The following is a 22,496-nucleotide window of genomic DNA, read 5'->3' as shown; positions in this document are numbered from 1 at the left end:
AACTTGAATGGAACTGCACTCATTAGCTGTGTTGTCCTGGGCAAGCTGTTTATCCAAAGTCTTACTAATATATCTCACTGTCTTAGTCCAGTCAATGCTGTGGAAGCATGATACCATAGGCTAAATTTATAAAGAATAGAACTGTATTTGGCTCACACTTCTGGAGGGTGGGAAGTGCAGGGGCCTGACACTAGCATGAGGTGATGGCCTCTGTGCTGCATTAATGCACAGCAGTAGGGGAACCACACATGCATCAGACAGAGAGAAAAATCAGGATGAACTCATCTTTTTGATCAGAAACTCACTCTTGCTATTACTAACACACTTCCAGGGTAATCCACTCCCAATGACTTATTCAGTTCTTTTTTATTAATTAATTTATTTATTTATTAATTTATTAATTTATTTATTTATTATGTATACAGTGCTCTGCCTACATGTGTGTCTGCAGGCCAGAAGAAGGCACCAGATCACATTATAGATGGTTGTGAGCCACCGTGTGGTTGCTGGGAATTGAACTCAGGACCTCCGGAAGAGCAGTCAGTGCTCTTAACCAACCCCAAGCTGCCAGCACTTCTTGCTTATCCTCCCTACTCTCTTTGTCTTCTTAGCATTTTTCTTTTGTGATCCACTACAAGTTTTTCTTATCTTTTGGTTCATCCGCTTCTTTTACACCTACTGAAATATATACTTGCCAAAGAGAGGAGATTTTTGTCTTTTGCATATCCAGTTCCTGGAACACTGCCAGGAACATGGAATGTGCTTGTTAGATGAATAAAGAAGTTGGTGTGACAAACATTTGAGGATGAATTGAATTGGACTTTTGCTGGAAAAGGAGGACCAGCCACAGAGATGTTCTGGCCAGGCATTTAATTGATCATTAGCTCCTGCCTGGTTTCTAAGAATATGAAGTGATTAGTGGATTAAATGCCTCCAGAGACCTTCTATAAATCACCTGAGATGTGGCTCATAGAGCACAGACCCGAACTCTACTGCCCTCATGAGCAATTTATCGTATGTCAGTCATGCATCAGGAAAACTTCTAAAATGAGTTTGAGGCCTAGAGATGTAGCTCAGTGGTAGATAGTTATCTGGCATGTCCAAGGCCCTGGGTTCCATCCTCAGCACTGGCAAAGAAAAAGAAGAAGAATTAGCAAATCATAGGTTAAATTCTGATCCAACATATGTGAACCGTACAACCTTGGACAAGTTACTAAACCCATCCCTGGAACTGATCTCCAAAATGGAACATTCTATTCATATACTCACGGAGTTGTTGTGAAGATTAAACTAGATAATTTAATAAAAACTTTTAGTTTATGCCTAGTAAGTTGTGCTAAATAATTAAGATGTTAATAACTTCATTATCAGGGGCATTGGCCTTTGAATCTGTGAATTAAAATCTTGCTGCCACTTAGTTCTGAGAACTTCTACAAATAATTGTTTCAATTCTCTGGCTCAGTTTCCCTATCTTAAAAGGGCAATCTTGTGCCTGACTCCTCGAGTCAGTGTGTGCAGTGCACAAAACTCAGGTAAACTACAACCAAGAGGCCTGTGCAGAAAAAGCTGTTGTGGTGGTTATTGTTATTGCTCCTAGAGTGCCTCACCTGCTTTTTACAATTCTATCTTTCCTATACCTCCCTAAAGGAACAGTGTCAGGCCTCTCATGAGCTGGGATGCTGTTGGAAGATTTCAAAACCATGTCTGCCCCTGTGTTGATGCCATCAAAAGAGAATCTCAGTTCCAGGTTGAGTGTATATAAATATGAATGTGGGCCACAAAGCCAGCATGTCAACAGAGGAAGAAAAATATTTGTCTAACTGCAGCTTGCAGGTGTTCCTCTCTCTTACCCCGTGGGAAAGACTAAATTTCTTTTCTCTCAACCTGAGACTATAGATCAAAAGGAAATAAAGCTTGGGCCTGTAAATGAGTATATGATCTAAGTATAGCCTAGTTGGTATGTATAAAAGTGATCATACTACAGAAAGACAAAAAAAAAAAAACCTTCCTATACTTCCATGGCCAGGAAGGCAAGGTTCCATGAACATTTGACGTGACATACTAAGAGGAAAAAAGGATCTTGATCTAAGGTTAATGAGACCACCTATTCCTGCTGGCAGTAATAGTACCAGCATCAAGAACAAGAAGGCAAGGGAAAGTTGATAGAAATTTGAGGCCTCCAGAACAATGGTAAGAGGGGGGAAAGGAGTTAGAGAGCTTTGAAACTGGCACTAGTGATACTGGGTCACCAAACAAGCCTGCTTCTCTTAAGACTCCAGAAGGCAGAGTTGAGATGGCTTTTCCAGCCTGGCAAATCTTTAGAGGCTCCCAAAATAAGGCCACATGAAGATCCAATTGTTTTCTTGCTTTCATCAAGTTTGCCATAAAAGTTGAATCTAAGTCTTCATGCCAGGAATTCAGACTCTCAGAATTTACCCATAGAAGAATACTTTTTTAAAAATATACATGACTTTATGAGTAAGATAAGGTTGCTTAGATGACAGTTTATCATACTCAAAACCCTCAGCAACAGACATTTAGTTTGTGCATATCCTTTGTACTCTGGATAACCTCCAGTCCTTCCTGCCACACACTTGAGAGATACAGATTGTGATTTTGATTGTAAAGTTAAAAAGAACATGAGTTTGGTGCAGCTCTATGGTACAACACTTGCCTAGTGTGCCTGAGGCTAGAAGTTCCAGCTCCAGCCCCACTACATATATGCATGCATACATACATACATACATATATACATACTACATAAAATAAAATGAACTGAGGCTAGAGAGCTGCAGCAGCACCTAAGAGCACTTCCTGTTCTTGCAGAGGATACCCACATGGTGGTTCACAACTGTCTCTAAGTCCACTTCTGTGGGATCTGATGTCTTATTTTGGCCTTTGTAAGCACCAGGCATGCACCTGGTATATATACATATATTAAGTAAAAACATTAATACATGTAAAATAAAAATAAAGAAATATTTAGAGAAGAGAGAGAACTGATGCTTGCAAATATTGAACCATCTTCCTTGAATCATAGAAACGTTTCAAAGCCACTTTGAATCTCTTCTGTTACCCTTTTAAAAGCCATCTCATATCTCTGCTCCTGAGGTTTTATTCCAACTCCTCTCACACCTTTCTATTTTAAAAACTATTGAGAATCTCAAATGGCTTTTGATTTGTGACTCTACAATCGCTATATTGGAAATTGAGACAGAATTTTCGGTTTACTTGTTAACCCATTTAAACTCACCACAATAAGTCTATTACAAACTACTATACATCACCTATTATCAAGAAAAGTATGATCGACAAGGTTTAATAAATGACACAGAACATATTTAGAATATAAATTTGTCTGAAAACCAGCAAAAAAAGGTCATTGCTTAAATGCCTGTACTTCAACCATCAAATATATAAATGAATAAATTGATGAAATTATTGATAACCAGGATGCATTTTTGCTTGATGAAAATTACAAATGATTACTCTTTTTTACCTTTACATGCTGTAGTTCTAGAGATCAAACCCACTATATTACAGGCAGCTGTTCTACCTCAGGGCTATACTTTGTGCCATAAATATTTAGTCTTCATAATTTTCTTTGTCATCTAGAAGTTTTATAATGCTGTGTTGTGCTGTGGTGTGTGTGTGTGTGTGTGTGTGTGTGTGTGTGTGTGTGTGTGTGTGTGTTTAAGTGCATGTGACATTGAAATCAAGCATAGCTAATAATCTTTTCTATTCAGCTCTGCCTACATTCTCATAATTTTTCACCTTCCCTGAAATAGCCTTAAAAGATCTACGGGATTTTTTGGACTTGTACCATCTATTTTCCAATAACTTCTTTCGTTTTTTTGGGGTTTTTTTTGTTTTTTTTTGTTTTTGTTTTTGTTTTTGTTTTGTTGTTTTGTTTTGTTTTTTGAGACAGGGTTTCTCTGTGTAGCCTTGGCTGTCCTGGACTCACTTTGTAGACCACGCTGGCCTTGAACTCACAGAGATCTGCCTGCTGGGATTAAAGGCATGTGCCATCACGCTCAGTTTATTTTACAATAATTTCATGTTACTTTACTCTCTGGGAAGCCCAGAGGACAATGTAACTTTCAAACACCCTAATCCTTCTGGTGTCACCTTTATGTCATAGTGTTTATTAGAGACACTTATTTAACTTTAGTCATAGCGCTTTTACATAGTACAGTTATATATTTGTTAATGATTATTTCCTGACAGTTGTCAGATATTGCTCATCTTCTTTTCACAAGCATGTGTACATTAGTACACAGGATTACACACATGCACATCTTTTACCTACACACTTACTATGAATTAAATCAAAAGCACAGTAGCTTTCATATGTGACTTGTAGTATTCCCAAGCAGTCATTTAAATTCATTTGTGATTTATTTTCTTAACCTATGATAGGATGAAAAAAATATGCCTTACTATGTCACAGGGCTATTTTAAGGATAAAACAAAAATGCTACATGGAATTCAACTTTGTAACTCGGAACTTCATGAGTTGGGGCTCATTCTGATGTCTTTTCATGATTTCTTCAGAAGAACAGGCAGGCTGCCTTGGACAGAGTTCAAAACAGTAACAATCACAGGACTGTTTGTTCCACAGCCAAACCTGATATCCAAACCTCTTGCAGTGCCTTTGGTTGTGTGATTTTATAAACTTCCATTTCCTCCCTCTCCTGCTTATTCCCTGAAGCTTAAAGCCTTGAGATCTTTTTTTAAATGAGTCCAACAATAGCTCTTTCCTGTGTTTATCAGAAACTTTCCCTCATCTTATAAAAGCATACTTGCTTTTATGAATCTAGCTAAGGTAAGTCATTATCTGTTTAAATGTAAGACACCGAGGACTGTGAATAAATTCACTCATAAGGAGGTCACCTGTACTCTTCAACATGGTGGTCTTCGCATATTGTTTGGTTGCCAGTTTGCTCATACAGGTTGTTACTCTGACTTTGGATTTGGTTTTAGACTTCTGAATGCAACCTCTTTATAAGAATGTGCCAGGTGATGGTGGCACATTTCTTTAATTCCAGCACTCAAGGAGGCAGAGGCAGGCTTATCTCTGTGAGTTTGAGGTCACCATTGTCTACAAATCCAGTCCAGGACAGCCAAGGCTACATAGAGAAACCCTGTTTTGATTAAAAAAAAAAAAAGAATGGGCTTGGATTAGGGTCTCTTTGGCACTTGGCCTCTGCCACCATCACCTTGCTGAAGTCTTGGTTTATATGTGATCTGAACTTCTGAGCTGCAGTGTGCCAGACTCTTGTAATGGACCTGCCAGCACCCCTATGTTCACTTCCACCTGACACATTCTATGCAAGGGTGTTGTCCTTGGGCTAAGGAGGAAAAAGTTGCAGAAAAGTACCCATCTAACAAGGCGTCCTGCAGTCAATGTTTGTCAGTCAACTCTGCTCTGCTCTAAAACTTGTCTCTCCCCAATTTCAAAGTCAAGCTCAAGAGTCGTACTGGGGTGGGGGTGTTTCCCTTTCTGAAACAATTAGCTTGTGCTTGCTGTTACTTGAGAAAAAAATAATTAGACTTCGGCAAAAAAGGGAATTCTACCAATTTGAATCATGTCTTTTTCTCAAGTGTCATGCCTAGCCTGTAGGCTTTGGCTATGTCAATGCATTCCTCACATGAGCTACCCTCTCTTTCTCTATCTGCCTCTTTCTCCTTGATAACTCTTTCATTTTGCTCTTATGACCTATGGAGAAAAACCAACAACACGGTCACAAGAACTAGCATAAAACATCTCCTTTTTGCCTCTCTTCCTTTTGCCCTGACTAAAGACTCAGTGTATGATGAATCATTGCTGAGTGACTCACAGTTACTGGGAAGCTTATTCTGGCTCGGTTGAAAGATATTGTCATATTGCACAGCCTGACTTCTAACCCAGGTCTTTAAATAGATCTGAAGTAGGTTTGATATGTATCTCTTAACTGCCACCAGCAAGTTAAGCCTTCCAGGGGTGATTTGTATGTTGCCTCATAGTCAACATTTTATGAGATATTGTTCCTATATCTCTATGTCAATATGTTGTCCTTTCTGGTTGGGAGAACTAGCTAGTGTCAAAATGCTTTCATGAAAGACCACAGGTTCTTTCATTTACAGGTTCTGTAATTCCCATGACCTCTGAAAACTCCTGTGTATATCTAGACTTCTGAGTCTATGGAAGAACTTGACAGGCCCTGGTTTTTGGCTCTTCCTTCACATACATAACTACACATATGGTTTCTTGCCCCTTCTAACTTGTGTTGTGTTTATAATTGTAATTTTCTGATTATCTGTATATACAATGGATTTTGATTCTAAGAAGTTTACAAGTGTTGTTGACAACAGAGATACTTTCGGCTACTCTGTTCTGTCCTGGTATTTAGATTTTATATGATAAGGGTCTCAATTTCAGAGAAAATCCCATTTACTCTGCTTAACTTGTCACCTAACTTACGTGTATGAAAGAAAATTTTACTGGCGAGGTATATGCCAAAAACTTGAATTTGATTCTCTAGATACAGGTACCAAAAGACTTGAGTGTATGTTAGATATAGGTCAGTCACTTGTCAGTAGCTAACATGATTTTGCTCTTTAAAAATCACCAACCTAGCAGCTTTAACAAAATTTACACTGTTGTAAATGTTTCCTTTTAAATGTTTGTGTCTCACAGGGAAAATCATACCCCTTCAGGGGCCCATTGCCATCAGTATGGAGTCCAGTCGCCTACCTAGATAATAACAACCTTTGGAGAACAATGGATGAGATGGGTGAAGAGGTAACACTTCCTAAAGCTGTTTTCACTGTATAGGTATTTTTCATTAGTTCTCAGAAGGAAGAAGGCTCAGTGTATCCACAATTGCACATGCATAGCATAATGTCCAGCACATACTAACAATCACTGAACATCAGTGAAATGAGTGAATGTGTTTGTTTCTATCTTCTAAAACATTGAGGTATCACACAGACTGTTGTTTATATATGCTTGATGAGCAAGTGGCGAAGCATGAAGCCCGAAGCCTTCCTGGGATGATATTTCTAATTTAGCAAATCCCCAAGACATAAAAGAGTCTTCTGTTTTCCAGCATACCCAAACCTGCAGCCCATGAGTAAACGCATGGAAACTTTAACTGGAAAACTCTCTGATTTTGAGATGATTAATAGCAGTTCTTTGATCCTTATTAAAGAGTTGAATTTATAAGCGTTCTTTCTAAGTTATTAACTTAATTCCTCTTACCTATAGTTTCACTTTCCATTGTTCTATTTATCTATGGACAACTGCAGTTAGAAAATACCAAAGAGGAAATTCCAGAAATGGAAGCTACATTTGCATAACTTATTATAATACATTGTTATACATGTTTTGCTTTCTTATTGTTAATATATTGCTGTGTACCGCATAATGATTAAATTTTACTGTATATATATGTATAAGAAACATATATTTACTCTGAAAGAAAGTTATTATAAACTAAGTGCTTTAGATATGTGACAGAAAAGGTACACAGACAATGAGGTTTATGCTATTTGAGAAACTATTAGGGGTACTTGGAGAAATTAAATTTTAAAAATTTTCTTCTTTGAGTTAGAGCTTTAGTACTGTTCAAATAGTTAGTTGAATGAAAAAATTGTCTTTTCCTTTTTTTTTTCTTCAATGCATCTGAATGTAGATTCCCAGCGATGCTCCATGGAAGGCACCCCTTGCAGAAGAGTGGGACTACATGACAATGAAAGAGTTGCTAGATAAGATCTGCTGGACCAAGTAAGAGCTCCCATTAGGCAAAAGCATTTATTCTGGCAGTGCTTGGGGTTTATTTACGTATAGCATTTAACAGGCACGCGGCAAGCAAATATCTGCTTTATTTTCTAAACCCATACCACTGGCTACATGAATAACTGAAAGATGATGAAACTAAGTCTTTCCTTAAATATAAGTATATTTTACTTCTTTGATATAGTTTCGCACCACTAAATTTCAATTTTCCCCATAAGGTCCTCTGGAAAAAAAATAGAATGAGCCATCGTTTCTGTTTAGAACATTTTAAAGACAGTAGTTTAACAGTCTCACTTACCAGGTTGTTGATGTAGGACTAGTTTTGTGTTCCTCACTGGTGGTCAAATGTAGGCATTTGAAACATCTTTCGTGATGTACTGCAAATCTTCAATGTTTTTAAAAAGTGACTTCTAGGTAATTCACACCTAGAGAGGAAATATGTGAGTGGACCTATTTATTCCAATTAGTGAAAAAGCCTGTAGTGTCAAAATCAAACATTTTATGAGTCAAGGCTGAAGTTATTGTTTGCGGCACTGTGAAGTATATACAGTCTGTATGCCTCACTTCTCCAGGGCAGCAGGTAAAGTGGAAAGGATTGCAGGACTTCCAGCTCAAGGCAAGTTCAGGCCCATAAGTAATAGAACTGGGAGCCAAGTTCAAGAATACTGTCCTGTAATGCTAAAAAGAAGTTCTTAAAAGTCTACTTGGCACTGAAGTTGAAATGCAAACATTCTGGATGTTAAGAAAGGAAGTGATAGCACTGACCACTTAAGGTAAAAAGAAAACAAGATTTTAGATATATCTTAATATAAGATGTGGGAATAATCAAGATACCAGCAATGGACAGACTTGTTAATTAGGCTTCTTAGAATTCATCTCAAAGAGAGTGGAAAGAAAGAGGAGAGAGGAGAAGGAGGGAGAGAGAAAGGGAGGGGGAGGAGAGAGAAAGATTAATGAAAGGGCATCCAAAAGATGGGACAGACTTAAAACCATGTTGTGAAGGAATAGTTAGTGGTTTGAAAAATAATATTAAATACATAACATAGCAGGCTTCCATAGAGTAAAAATGGTGGGATATACAATCCCACCTCTGCAAATCTAATTATAATATGTATCATAAAACACAATAGGCATCCACTGACAAATATTTCATGAAAAATGAGTAGTACAATATATTTATCTTTTACTGTTCTGTTGGACATTTTGACTACATCAAAGCTCTTAATATCATTATTATATAATATGCTGCATATTGTATAACATGCTTTTGAAAGCAATCTCTTTTGTAATGATCATTTGAGCCATGAAATTGATGCCTATTATGAATTACACCATTTAAGAACACATATATATTCTATCAAAAAACATCATATAAAAACATGTTTTATGAAGAATTTATTTTGACTGTATTAGAATTCTGTTTATTTATAAATTTTATAGATTTCTAATAATACAATATGCACTTGTTCTAGAGCTTTTCTTATGGAAAGCTTTTAATAAATTCAATTTGATCCTTTGTCCAAAGAGCTTTTAGGCACCTTCAAAATGAGACCAGTTATGTTTCTTTGAGATCATAGAGATCGGAGATTTGCTACTACAGTTGATCTCAGCCTCCCATTAGTGAGTACCCTTGGTTGTCAACTCACAAAAAAGAATGGCAGCATATTATGTAAACAAGGATCAGAGCATTTTCTAAGTATTCCTAAGCAAGATACACATGAGACCATTTGCTGACTTTAAAGAAAACATCACCCTGAATAACTAACCTATTCTGAATCAAAGTAAATTACAGACATATACTCAAAGACCACTGCTGATCATTTCCTTAGTTTTAATTTATAAAATGTTGTTCAGAAGTGCAAAGTATATTTTCAGTGTAATCATGGATATGTGGTTATGCTTTAGAAAAGTTATATGTAGAAAATGGGACTTGTAATTGCCTTTTGGATGAGAAAAATATGACAAATACTCATTGCTTCATATTTTTATCTTATGAATTTCCAAGGCTTATCTAATATACATGTACTTTTATGGAGAAAACCGGTATATTGTTTATCTTTTTAAAAGTCAACAAGGCAAAAAATAAAACAATATTATACCAGAATTCTTGACATTTCTTACTTTAAATGCTGTAAAGTTCATTTTTTTTTCTTACTGAAACTCCCAGTGTAAGTCAAACAAAAGAAGCAATTGGCCTGCCTGACACAGAGAAATACATTTGTCCTCCTTTATCTGCAGCTTTAATTAATCAATCAAACAAACACTTTTCTTCATGGGAGACATAGAAAGACTATATTCACATACATTTTATTATTTAATAATTTTATGATTATTCATTTTATTATTAGCTGTTGATAGTCTCATACTGTGCCTTAATAAGGAAAGTAAATGATTCTATGGTGCTCCAGACTAAACCCAACTCTTCACACAAAATGGGCCAGATATATATATATATATATATATATATATATATATATATATATATGTGTGTGTGTGTGTGTGTGTGTGTGTGTGTGTGTGTGTGTGTGTATGTGTGTGTGTGTGTGTGTGTGTGTGTATCCCTAGATCTATAAATAAAATTTTATCATAATTTTTTAAGGAAAAAGCAATAGATAGGTGGTTAGAGAGATGGCTGAGCAGTTTAGAGCAGTTGCTGCTCTTGTAAATGACTTGGGTTCAATTTCCAGCACCTACATGAGGTGGCATACAGCCACCTGTAATTCTAGCTCCCGGAAATCCAGCACTCTCTTCTGGCCTCTTTGGGCACCTGGACATATGTGGTGCACATAAATACACCAAGGACTTTTTGGAGAACAGAGATAAAGATAAAAATTCAAGTTGATTTCAAGAGTCTTGGCTTTAACTACTTAGTGAATGGGGGTGCTTTTTACCAAGATAAGTATTGCAGGAAGACTAGCAGGTGTATAGGAACAACAGATAATAATGAGCAAAGTCAATTCTGAATAAGGTGTCTTAAGGGGGTATAAATACCATATTTCCAAAATCCATGCTCCCATGTTTTATGAAACTAAATTCCAGAAGTTTGCTAAATTGTGCTGACTGTAGCCAACGGAAACCTATGACTTGATTAACTCTAAAATGGTGAGAAGACCCTGTTCTGCATTTCCTAACCACACTCTACTTTGTTCCTGAGCAGATCTGCAAAACAGCTTGCCACTCTCTTTGTGAACCTGTGTGTCACTGCAGAGACCCATGAGGTCTCTGCTCTATGGTTCCTGTGGTATGTGAAGCAGTGCGGGGGTACAACCAGAATCATCTCAACGACCAATGGAGGGCAGGTAATCACTGACCTAACACAAAGCCACTACTACAGAAATGGGTGCCATTCTGCCATCATGAGATGCTAATGCTTGAGACAGGCTTGTGGTTTGTCATGCTTAACCATTGTAACTTTGAGGAGCTTTCAGAAGGGACCATCTGTTGTCTGGAATCCAGTGGCCAGCATAATTTTAAGACTAGGCTCCTCAGAAAGTTCAAACAGGAAATACAGAAATGGACCTACCTTTTAAAGAATATACCGTGCTCTGGGCTATATAACTTAGTGATTGAGCACTTCCCTAGCATGAACTAGGTTCTAGATCAATCCTCAGCATTAAGAAGGAAAAAGAAATAAAGAAAAAGGGAAAGAAGGAAGGAAGGAAGTTTTTTTAAAAGCACACTACATATGAAAATGCATTCTTTGTTTTATTTATCCAATGCCTGTTCTCTGAGCATTGTGTAAAGCTTCTGTTAGGCAGAGTATAAAGTGGATTTGAGTTCTTAATCTGTTTCATAGTCGTGTTCATTGCCTTCACATCCTCTTTTCTTCTTTCTCCTCTTTTTCCCCTTCTTTGAGGACCTATTTGAAATGCTCTTTAAAAAATTAATTGAGGAACAATGAGATATTCAGCAGATTAAAAAATAAGCTTGCTGTAAAAGTTTAGCAACCTAAACTCAGTGGAAACCCAAAAACTCAAGAAAGGAGGACTAGGAAGCTAAAACTCACTTCACAAAATTGTCTTCTAACCTTCACACTTATCATCACATATAGACTTGCATACACACACACACACACACACACACACACACACACACACACACACTTATAATCATAATCATAGAATAATGTTTAAATGAACTGCTCTGAAAATCAAGGATGAGGAGACAGTCCGCTAAACTGTGTGCAAGGCCAGGTAGAGCATTCAGAAACTCTGGAATGTGTGCAAGCAGGGTAGAAGACAGGTAGATTCAGCAAGATGAAATGACTTTGGTGGCCATAGGAGCAGCAGGCATCTGCCTCCAAATAAAATGGGTCGACCCACATTAGGATAAGGCTGGCTTGGGGGTGGAAGTATAGTGTATACCTCCATATTTAGGTATAGGGAAAAGAGGGGTTTGGTGCATCTGAGGCTGAGTCACAGGACAATCTTAGCAATACTCAGGAAAATATTGGCCAAGCTGTAAGTAGAGTTCCACTAGGCTCAATGGACCAGCCAAGGAATGTACATGGGGCCCAAAGTAAGGTGGTGGCCAGGCAAAAGGGAAATAGGGATTATTCTGAGAATGTCAAGCTCAGTTTGGAGGCCTGTAAGCCACAATAGTATAACTTTAAGGTCAGTTAATAAGATTATAATTTTTTTTCAAAAAGAAAGTAGCCTGTAATTAGAAAAAAAATCCAAATAGCAACAATAATGTAAGTAAAAATAAATCTAACTTCAAGGCATAGGAAATTATTCCCAATAATAAAATAATATTATTTTTATATGCCTTAGAGGAAGGATAGCCAGGAAAAACTATCTCTTAGCTGTATATGACAACTCCTATATTCCCCACCCATCTTGAGTCCCATTTACTTCTTTCCAGGAGAGGAAATTTATTGGTGGGTCCGGTCAAGTGAGTGAACGAATAATGGATATCCTCGGGGACCGAGTGAAGCTTGAGAGGCCTGTGATCCACATTGACCAGACAGGGGAAAGTGTTGTTGTGGAAACCTTAAACCATGAAATATATGAGGTAAGCAAGACTCTCAAAGGGAGGGGAAGACATCAGAGTCCCATGGGTATGGAAATTTATATGCAGCCAAGAGTAGCCCAGACTTCATAGAGTCTATTTGCCAGAGCAACATCTGCCTGAGAGAAAGCAAAAAAGAGTGAAACTATTTGAGAGGAGAAAGGATTGAAAATATACTCTCTTTAATAGGCCCTTGGGTAATTATAAAACCAAAGGCAATATCTGATAAAAATCAAACATAGCCTATGGGCCTGGCATTATTCCAAGAGTTGGGAATTTTCTGACTTCACAGGGTTTTACATTTTAGTAAAGGATTAAAGCTGTAATCAAAAATATGGTTAAAATCAAAAGTGTGTCAAATAGTGATAAGTAGTATGAAAGAAATTAAGCATGAAAAGGAGAAGGCATTCTATAAAGTATACTGGGCTGACTGACCATGTCACTTAAAATAAGGTTGTTATCAAAGGCCTTATTGAGATAGATGAACCGAGAGCTGAAGACGACGACGAGTGGCTCTGTGGCAAGAGCAGTAAGGATGGATGCAACAACAGCCAGGGCCAGGGCCTAAATTGGGAGCATGTCTGGGCTGACCAAGGAATGCAAAGTGGCAAAATGGCGAACAAAAGAAAGGCTGGGCCAAAGGAGAAGAGGAAATGGGATGAAGAGGTAACTAGGGAGCGGTAAAGACTGCTTTAACTTTAACTGGGTCCTCTGACTTCACAGATAAAAGATGGAAAGGAGACAAAGGTAGACAGAAGGGATTACGAAAACCTTTGTCAGCAAGCCAACTTTTTAACCATATTTACTTTTCTTTCAGGCTAAATATGTGATTAGTGCCATTCCACCTGTTTTGGGCATGAAGATTCACTACAATCCTCCTCTGCCAATGCTAAGAAACCAGCTTATCTCTCGTGTGCCTTTGGGTTCAGTCATTAAGTGCATGGTTTACTATAAAGAGCCCTTCTGGAGGAAAAAGGGTAAGTTCATTTATGACATAAAGCCTTACCAGACAGGGTCCAAGAAACTTTGTCTCAAGGTGTGTATTCAGCTATCACTGTTTTCATTAGAATCTGGGCAGAAAATTCACAAACCTACAGTCTCATTCTTCTGAGTACTGAGATTAAGGGTGTGTGGCACCAACTCTAGCTAGTTCGGGTTCTACACACAGTTCTTACAAATAAAATGTATTGAGACAAATTCATGAATTATATTTCCTTGGAATCTGACCAATTCTTAAATAAGAATTATTCAAATTATATTTCCTTGGAATCTGAACAATTCTTTGAATAAGAATTATTCAAACTATAATTATTCAATTATAAGTTTATTTAGCCCTTTCCCAAGCCCCATGAGAACATGTGACTTAATTTTCTGATATACTTTTCAAAAGCACAGATTTATGAAGACATGGGTGAAGATGTAGACCAATGGATGAGTGCTTCCACAGCATGTTCATGGCTCTATGTTTTATGCCCAGCTTCACACACACAAAACAGGGCAACTGTGAAATTTTTCAAGCCACCTCTTATTAAATTAAATAAGATGCATTTCTTCATCCATGTACACTTATGCTACTACAACAGGAAGGCCAGTGTACGGGGATGCTCACAAGAGTGCTGTATCCTATATTGTGTGAGGTGCTCCTGATATGTGTGTCTAGTACTCTGGCCACATGTAGGTACCAAACACCGGAAATGTGGCTGATGATGCTAAATCAACAATTATGTTTTGTTTTAGTTGCTTTAAATGAATGTATACATCCATACATACAGTCCGTTGCCTTGGACAACATGTATAATCATTTATTTTTTTTCTCCTCTGATCATGGCTACTTAACTCCCAAGTGAAGACCAGCAAAAGATAGCAAGGTGCAGACAAAGGGCAAAGTGGACTAGACTGAGGAGGAAGACTGTAGATACAAGAGTGTGCTGCAGACAATTGGGATAGCATCACAGTTTGGTGTGAGGATAGTGTTTTCTGTACCCTGTCAGCCCTTTGTATCCATGGGTTCTGCACCCATACATTCAGTCAGCTACAGATGAAGAATATTCAGAACACATGCAGGCTGTTTGTCTCATTTCCTAAGCCTTTCAGCATAACAAAATTTTATGCAACATTTGTATCCTATTAAGTATTTTTAGTAATCTTAGAATGAGTTATGATATTTAAGAGAATGTGCTTACCGTATGTGAGGGATTTGTACACCCAAGTCCCTCTGGGTGTTTTTGGAGCAAATCCTCCTAGATACTAAGGAATAGACAATTGGTAACTGTCTTCAGCTACACCTCAGTTTCTTTACTCCCCACCCTGCAGGACATCCTGGTTAGTGCTCCTCCTACTGGATTGACACATCCACTGAACAAGTATTCTATCCTTTGCCAAGGACTCACCTTGAGAACAATGTTCTTTTGCCCTTTGTATCCAAAAGCAACAGCATAATTGGCTGGTTTTCTTTTTCCTGAGAATCAGGTTATGAGTTTTAGGTGTCTGGCTAGGGGACGGTAGATAGCATTTAGGATGGGAAATCTAGACTGTTTGGGGTTTTTTTTTATGTAATTAATTAGCTAGCTTTCTATCTCACTTTTGCTATATAGACCAGGCTAGCCTGTCTCTGTGTCCAAAACACTTGGATTACAGATGTGTATCACCATGCCTGTCCTTAAAAAAATGTTCTTATAGTAAGTTTGAGTTGGCAGATATAGAACCCATGAATACAGAGGACCAACTATATTTTGTTCAGAGGGTGATTATGAGAGAACTTTTATTCAGAATGAATTGAAATTTTACCCATGTTGCTATTCTTTAAAGGGATCTTCAGAAGTCAGGTTTGGAATGAGACTCTGGTTTATTTTAGTTTCCCATGTTCTCTCTGTCCTGTGTCCTAAAAGTCAAGAGCTGCTTCAATTGGTCTTAAGTTACCACACACAGCAGCACACATCTGCAGCTCCAGATGTTCAAGATGCTGAAGTAGGAAAGCCACATGAGACCAAGAGTTTGTGACTGGCTTGAACAATATAGTGAGACACTGCCGCTAAAAGAAAAGTTGAAAGCGGAGCAACTCCTCATGAAATAGGAAAATTCAGCCTCAGTGTATTACATAGCTGGTCTTAAAATCACTAACCATCTGAGGTTCGTACCTCTACCTCCCAGTTGTTGGGATTACAAGTATGCACCCATTCTGTGCAATGCTGGGGAACAAACTCAAGGCTTTGTCCATGGCTAGCCAGGCACTATGCCAACTGTGCTGAAACCTCTGGACCTACTCTGAATTTTTTCATAGAGCCATGATTACCTAGCCCTCTCCTTGGCATCACTTTAGCTTGCTTTCATACACTTAAGAGTATAATGTGCATCAGGATGGGCCCAAGGGTTCTGCTCAAACTACTTCACTAACCAAAGACAATACGTGCAGTAAATATAGACCTCCCTACTCAGATCTAGCAAATGGACAAGACTCCTCTCCACACTTGAGTAGAGGAGAGTGGAAACTGACTCTGACATGAACTCTGGTGCCCCATATTTGACCACTTCCCCTTGGTGAGGAGGCCTGGTGGCACTCAGAGGAAGGATAAGCAGGCTACCAAGATGAGACTTGATAGCCTATGATCATATAGTTGGGGAGGAGTCCCCCTCAGTCACTGACATAGGGGAGGGGAATAGGGTGAAAGTGGGAGGGAGGGAGGGAGGGTGGGAGGGAGGGAGGGAGGAACTGGTGAATACAAGGGATGGGATAACAATTGAGATGTAATCTGAATAAATTAATGTGTTAAGTTTGGCCTCAAAATTCCTCGAAGTTGAAAATTGTGTTTCATTGCAACTGCTGTGGGCAAAATGATATTGGCATGTTCTTTCACTTCACTATTTTCTAAGATTTCTGTGGAACCATGATTATCGAAGGAGAGGAAGCTCCAGTTGCGTACACCTTGGATGATACCAAACCGGATGGCAGCTATGCCGCTATAACGGGGTAAGGCACAATTATAGTATTGGAACTGTATTTGCTATTGGCAAGATAATAAAATACTATTGATTAAGGCATACAAAGCTTTTCTAAAACAAAATTTTATGTAATAGTACTATTCTACAAATACAATGATAGAAGTATTCTTATTGCTTCTTTTTAAATAATAACTATCTAGATATCAAAAACCTTTCAATTTTGTTATAGTCTTTCTCTACTTCATATTATTGTACCAGTAGATATATTTTGGAGCCATCTTTACATGATAGACTGATACTAAGAAGAGAGTTTTTCTAAGAGTACTTCTTAAGGAGACTTGTGGGCAGCCATGTTGTTTACTATGTTTTCTGTTGCCATAACAAGGTCCTTAAGACTAGGTAACTTATAAAGAGAAAATATCCACTGTAGCTCACTCATATAAGTCCAAGAGCATGGAATCAATATTTACTAGGCCGCTGATGAGGGTCTTATGCTACTCCATACACAGCAGAGGGGAAGCAAAGGTGCAAGCAAAGAAGCCAAACTTGCTGTATAAAATAACCCACTCTCCCAAGAAGCAGTCCACTGTCATGGAAACCTTATTAATCCTTTAAACTCTTCACAATTCAAAATGTTCTGAAAGGCCCTGCCAGCCCTCAACCCTACAATATTGTGAATGGAATTTCAACATGAGTTTTGGAGACCAGCCTAGCTTCAACTTGCAAAGAGTGTTTGGGGGCCAGTACTTGATGCAAAGTTGTATTTATTTACCTTGAGGAGTAAAAATTGAGAAAGCCATCAGAAAGCCAAGATGAGAAAAGGGTGGGCAGAGCAAGTGTCTAAGCAGAAAGTAATAGCAGGGGTTGAAATGAGACAGCATCTAAAAGGCTGAGTGTTACACAGGCATCGTGGTGCTGACAGAATCAAAGGGAAAGGACTGGATGGCTCAGACACAGCCTTACGCAAGCAGTGGAGGCCCAAGTTCCTTCCTCTTGATCACCAGCCTGCTGGAGGGCAGGGAATCAGTCACCATATAACCTAGGTAGTTATTTGCTTTTAGTCCCTTGATTCCCCAAAGTCAGAAAGTGTTCCTCAGTGTCAGGAATGCAACATAGAAACGGACACTGTGAACATTAAGTTAGTATATAGATGGTTTCTTCTGCATAGCTCACAAGGCATGTGTAGCTTTATAAATTAAGCAAAAATGAAATAAAGTATTACATTTCCCTCTTTTTCTGCTTGTTTGTATGTTTTAGATTTATCTTGGCTCATAAAGCTAGAAAACTGGCACGCCTTACCAAAGAGGAAAGGTAACAAAATGTTCTTTCTTCTTTTCCATGCCTCACCATGATTCCAGATTCCTCTGCTGTATAAAAGTCTTTTCTAAAAAAACTTTTTTTTAAAGAAAATCTTTTCTTTTTCTGAAGTATATTTTGATGTAAGAGGTAATGCCATGGAGAATGGGGGTACTCATGAGGACTTAACCAAAAGAGTTATTGATGGCTTCTAGAGGAGGGAGAGCCAGTTTTTATTAAGGATGTAGACTTTAATAAATTGACCATGGTCAATTGACCCCAATGCCCAAGAATATATAGCTAAAACAAATTGGACTTGGTAAGTTATAAAAAAAATAAGAGTAGATAATGAGTAAATATGGAAGGAATTAAGGGGAGGATTGGGGGAATGAAAATGACATATATATATATATATATATATATATATATATATATATATATACACATACATATATATATAATAAAATATATTTTTCAAAAAGAAGTGAAGATCCAGATTCATTTCATTTCTTTCCTAGACAACAATATTTTCGAAATATCAGTCTCTTCCCCAAGGGTTAAAATGCCCATCTTCATGAATTCTTGCTCACAGAAAGAGTTCCTAGATTTAAACAACATTACATTTTAGAAAGCTATTTATTTACATGTGTATGGGTATTTTGCTTGTATGTATGTCTATACACCACATGTGTGCCATGCCTGGTGCCCACTGATGTTAGGAAAGCATGTTGGATGCCCTGGGACAGGAGTTGCACACACTATGAGCTGCCAAATGGATGCTGAGGATTGAACTCAGGTCCTCTGCAAGAACAGCCAGTTGTCTTAACTCCTGAACCAAACAACTTTTAAAACTTATTGGCCAAGCTATAAATCATTCTTAGGTGTCCCTTGTGCATTCTTATTCTATAAAAGCCAACATTAAAACAGCTATATTTATTTATAGAAATATAAATATATCAGTGGCTAGATGTATGTTAATTTATAAATTAGTTGGTTCATCTTAATAACTTCCAATTTCCCCACTAGACTTAAGAGATCTTACTTAGTAGAAACCATTATTGGGCTAGGAACTTTATTTTGGTACTTTTCAAATTTTAGAATGACTTGGAAGGCTTGTGAAACACAGATCACTGCCTCTTTCTTTTCTGAGTCAAGGAGTTGGGGGGGCAGAACCTCAGACTCATCTTTTCTAAGTTGATTCACCAAATCATTCACTTTACTTTCTTCCTAAAGATTTATCAACAGTCTCACTACGTTCCGATGTGTGAGCTTGTGGTTTTAAGACATGAGCAATATGGACAGGACATTCTTCACAGTTGAGTGGAGAGTGGGATCTGACTTTCACACGAACTCTGGTGCCCATATTTGACCATGTCCTCTTGTTGGAGAGGCCTGGTGGCACTCAGAGGAAGGACAGCAGGAAGAGAAGAGACTTGATACCCTATGAGCATATACAGGGGGAGGAGGTCCCCCTCAGTTACAGTCATAGGGGAGAGGAGTAAGGGGAAAATGGGAGGGAGGGAGGAACGGGAGGATACAAGGAATGGGATAACCATTGAGATGTAATATGAATAAATCAATAAAATATATTTTTAAAAAGACATGAGCAATGGGACAAATTCTTGTTTTTAAAAGTTAAACTGAAGCTGGATATTTTCACATTTGCCTGTAATCTTGTCACATAAGAGGCCAAAACAGAAAGATTGTTAATGCCAAGCAAGCCTGGCCTACATACTAGGACAGCATCTCAAACAAAAGAAAACAGTAACTAGTTAACAGAAAATGTCAAAGTGGAAGCATTAGCGTGCAGAGTCTATTTCTTAAAGGAATATGTGCCTGTAGCCTTTTCCTTTCCTTATCTCCTTGAACCTTCACTTTGACCATTAAAACATTTGTTTCTCTGTTGTACAGAATGAAGAAACTTTGTCAGCTATATGCAAAAGTTCTGGACTCCCAAGAAGCTCTGCAGGTAAGGCTGTTTCCCAGCCTGTTCCCTGTAGGGAGAGGCTTGCTTTGTCCTGTCAAGGATGGTTCATGCCAGTGGGACCCTCCAGCTTATCTTTTCCCGATAGACCCACTGAAGGGTCCGTACATGACGGGTTGATGCATAAATGGTTCCAGAAAGTGTGAGTGAGCCCTGACTGTGCAGGTGATGAGCCTAGGGACCTGTGACATGCTCTGGTTTAAGTAGTGCTTCTTTTGTCCCTAAATTCCACGATGGCCCCAGGGTCAAGCTGTCAGGTAACAGCAGTTTGTGATTAAAGTTCTCTAGCACTGTGTGAACTGGTTGACTGGAGAGCCTCACTTATTGAGGAAAACAGTTGGTTTTATATATTCTCTGAGAAAGTCTCTTCTAAGAAGGATATTGATGATTAATTTCTGAGGATGAAAAGATGTTGCTTCTGTCCTTGGGTGCTTTTTATGCAAAGAACTTCACTTGCTTCACTGTAGATTTGCTATGGGCTGTGTGAGAGGGAGGAATTCCTCAGAGGAAGGAAAACTGAAAGGGAAAGCCCAACCTTTCTTTTGATTGGCTGCAAAGAGCCAAAGAAGGAAGCTCAGGAAACAACAGCAGTCCTCAGATGTCAGAACACAGCATGATGACAATGATAATACCAGAAGAGGGCAAGGACCAGTCCCTACTTAGGCACAGCCTCCCACTATGTGAATATGATGCCTTAAATTACTATGCAAAGTCAGCTACACGATTGGAATTTTTTAAGAAACCCCTTTTCAAAGTCTAGTTTTGAATATTTTCTCATGCCATTTTTCTCTTTTCAAAGTGATGTGTGATGATAAACTTTCTGTTTAGAGTTATTCATTGCTGGTTCCTCCCACCCCTAGGTAGCATTGCACCTAGGGTGTTGACATGGGAGGCATGTGCTCTGTCACTGAGCTGTACCACTGACATCTACTTTTATAAGGAGTTCAAGTTTTGTAAAACTCTTGGCCGAAATACAGCCTGTTAATGGCTAAAACATCTTTTCCAGATCAATCATTGTTTTACCCGTTCCACCATCCCATCATATTGAGTGCATACTATGAAAATAATTCTGTCTTCGGCAAAGCTCACCATCACTTGCTTTTTAAAGATGCACACACTTCTGCTTTTTTCCCCCTTGGTCAACCATTTTTGCAAACAGTATCATCTAAAAACTTTTCTCAAGCCCATTGGGCACTAAAAATATTCTGATAGGTATAAAGAACATGAATATGGAAGCACATAGTTACTGTTTATGAGCAAGAACTTAAGATTCCACTGCCCATTCAATGATCACTTCCCGCCCATCCCCCCCACCCCCGCCACCAGTGTGAGGCAGCCTTGCCAGGCCACAGAGGAAGAGGACGCAGGCAGTCCAGATGAGACTTGATAGGCTGGGGTCAAATGTTAAGGGAGGAGAGCTCCTCCTCTCAGAGGGCGTGGGAAAGGGGGAGGGGAGAAGAGGAAGGGAGGGTGAGACTGGGAGGAGACAAGGGAGGGAGCTGCAGTCAGAATGTAAAATGAACAAATTCAAAATAAAAAAATTTAACAAAAATATACTCATGTCCAGGAATAGTGGTGTATTTCTATAATCCCAGTACTTGGAAGGTAGAAGCAGGAGAGGAGAATCAAGAATGTCAGGCCATTGTGCTACATAACAGGACATTTCTCAAAAACAATTAAGACATGCATGTAGGGGGCTACATGGTGTAATGGTTAGCACTCTGGACTCTGAATCCAGCCATCCAAGTTCATCTCTTGGTGGAATCTTAGTGTTTAAAAATATTAAATTAAAAGGAAAAGAAAAAACAAACATGCATGTGCCAAATGAGAGGACTTTCTAAGGTCTGACTTTATCACACGTTTATTACTGAAAGCTGTCCAAAGACCTGTCTTCAGAAATATGAGCATAATACAGCCTTATTCCAGAAGTACAGCCTGTCCTCTGTATGTAGAGGTTCTGCAAAATATGTGGGGGAAAAATGCACATGCATTGAAGATTCAGTGTGAAAAGTATATATGGCATATATATTGCATTATGTACTATTAATAATCCAGAGATGATTTAAAGCACACGGCTCTAAAGCGTGCACAGGTGACACGCAAACACGACACCACTTTTTACAAGGCACTTGAGTATCTCTAGGAAGCCGGAAGGCTTGGAAACACTGCCCTTCAAATTCTGAGAGACAGCTGCAATTTGTTCTCTGCAATGAAATCTATTAGCTTGTGCTTTATATGCGACAGACCAAATACCTTCCTTGGCCTCTTTTTCAAGCCTTTGTCCCTTTGCCTTACAGCCTGTCCATTACGAGGAGAAGAACTGGTGTGAGGAACAGTACTCCGGGGGCTGCTACACAACCTATTTCCCTCCCGGCATCTTGACCCAGTATGGAAGGTACTACCCAAGCACTGCACCAATACATACAGGGCTGGCACACATTCAGAAAAGCCATATTCAGAAAATAAAAGTGTGTTGGACTATGACTG

At 38.6% G+C, this 22,496-nt stretch overlaps 1 protein-coding gene across 3 annotated transcripts in view; it reads left to right on the top strand.

Annotated features, from left to right (window-relative positions):
• The window catches only part of MAOB (monoamine oxidase B), a 99,770-nt gene that overhangs the window by 70,329 nt on the left and 6,945 nt on the right, over nt 1-22,496 (top strand). For all 3 annotated transcript variants that reach the window (XM_084788999.1, XM_084789000.1, XM_084789001.1), the window contains exons 4-12: nt 6,680-6,784; nt 7,677-7,768; nt 10,938-11,079; nt 12,644-12,793; nt 13,608-13,767; nt 16,661-16,757; nt 17,987-18,040; nt 19,937-19,994; nt 22,307-22,404. In XM_084788999.1, coding sequence (XP_084645125.1) covers nt 6,680-6,784; nt 7,677-7,768; nt 10,938-11,079; nt 12,644-12,793; nt 13,608-13,767; nt 16,661-16,757; nt 17,987-18,040; nt 19,937-19,994; nt 22,307-22,404 — 956 coding nt within the window. The remainder of the gene's footprint in view (nt 1-6,679; nt 6,785-7,676; nt 7,769-10,937; nt 11,080-12,643; nt 12,794-13,607; nt 13,768-16,660; nt 16,758-17,986; nt 18,041-19,936; nt 19,995-22,306; nt 22,405-22,496) is intronic.

The sequence above is a fragment of the Acomys minous genome, assembly GCF_964271855.1.
Source record: "Acomys minous genome assembly, chromosome: 7".
NCBI classification, from domain to species: Eukaryota; Metazoa; Chordata; class Mammalia; order Rodentia; family Muridae; genus Acomys; species Acomys minous.
Note: the sequence above shows the minus strand (reverse complement) of the source record. Positions and strands in the feature narration are given on the sequence as shown.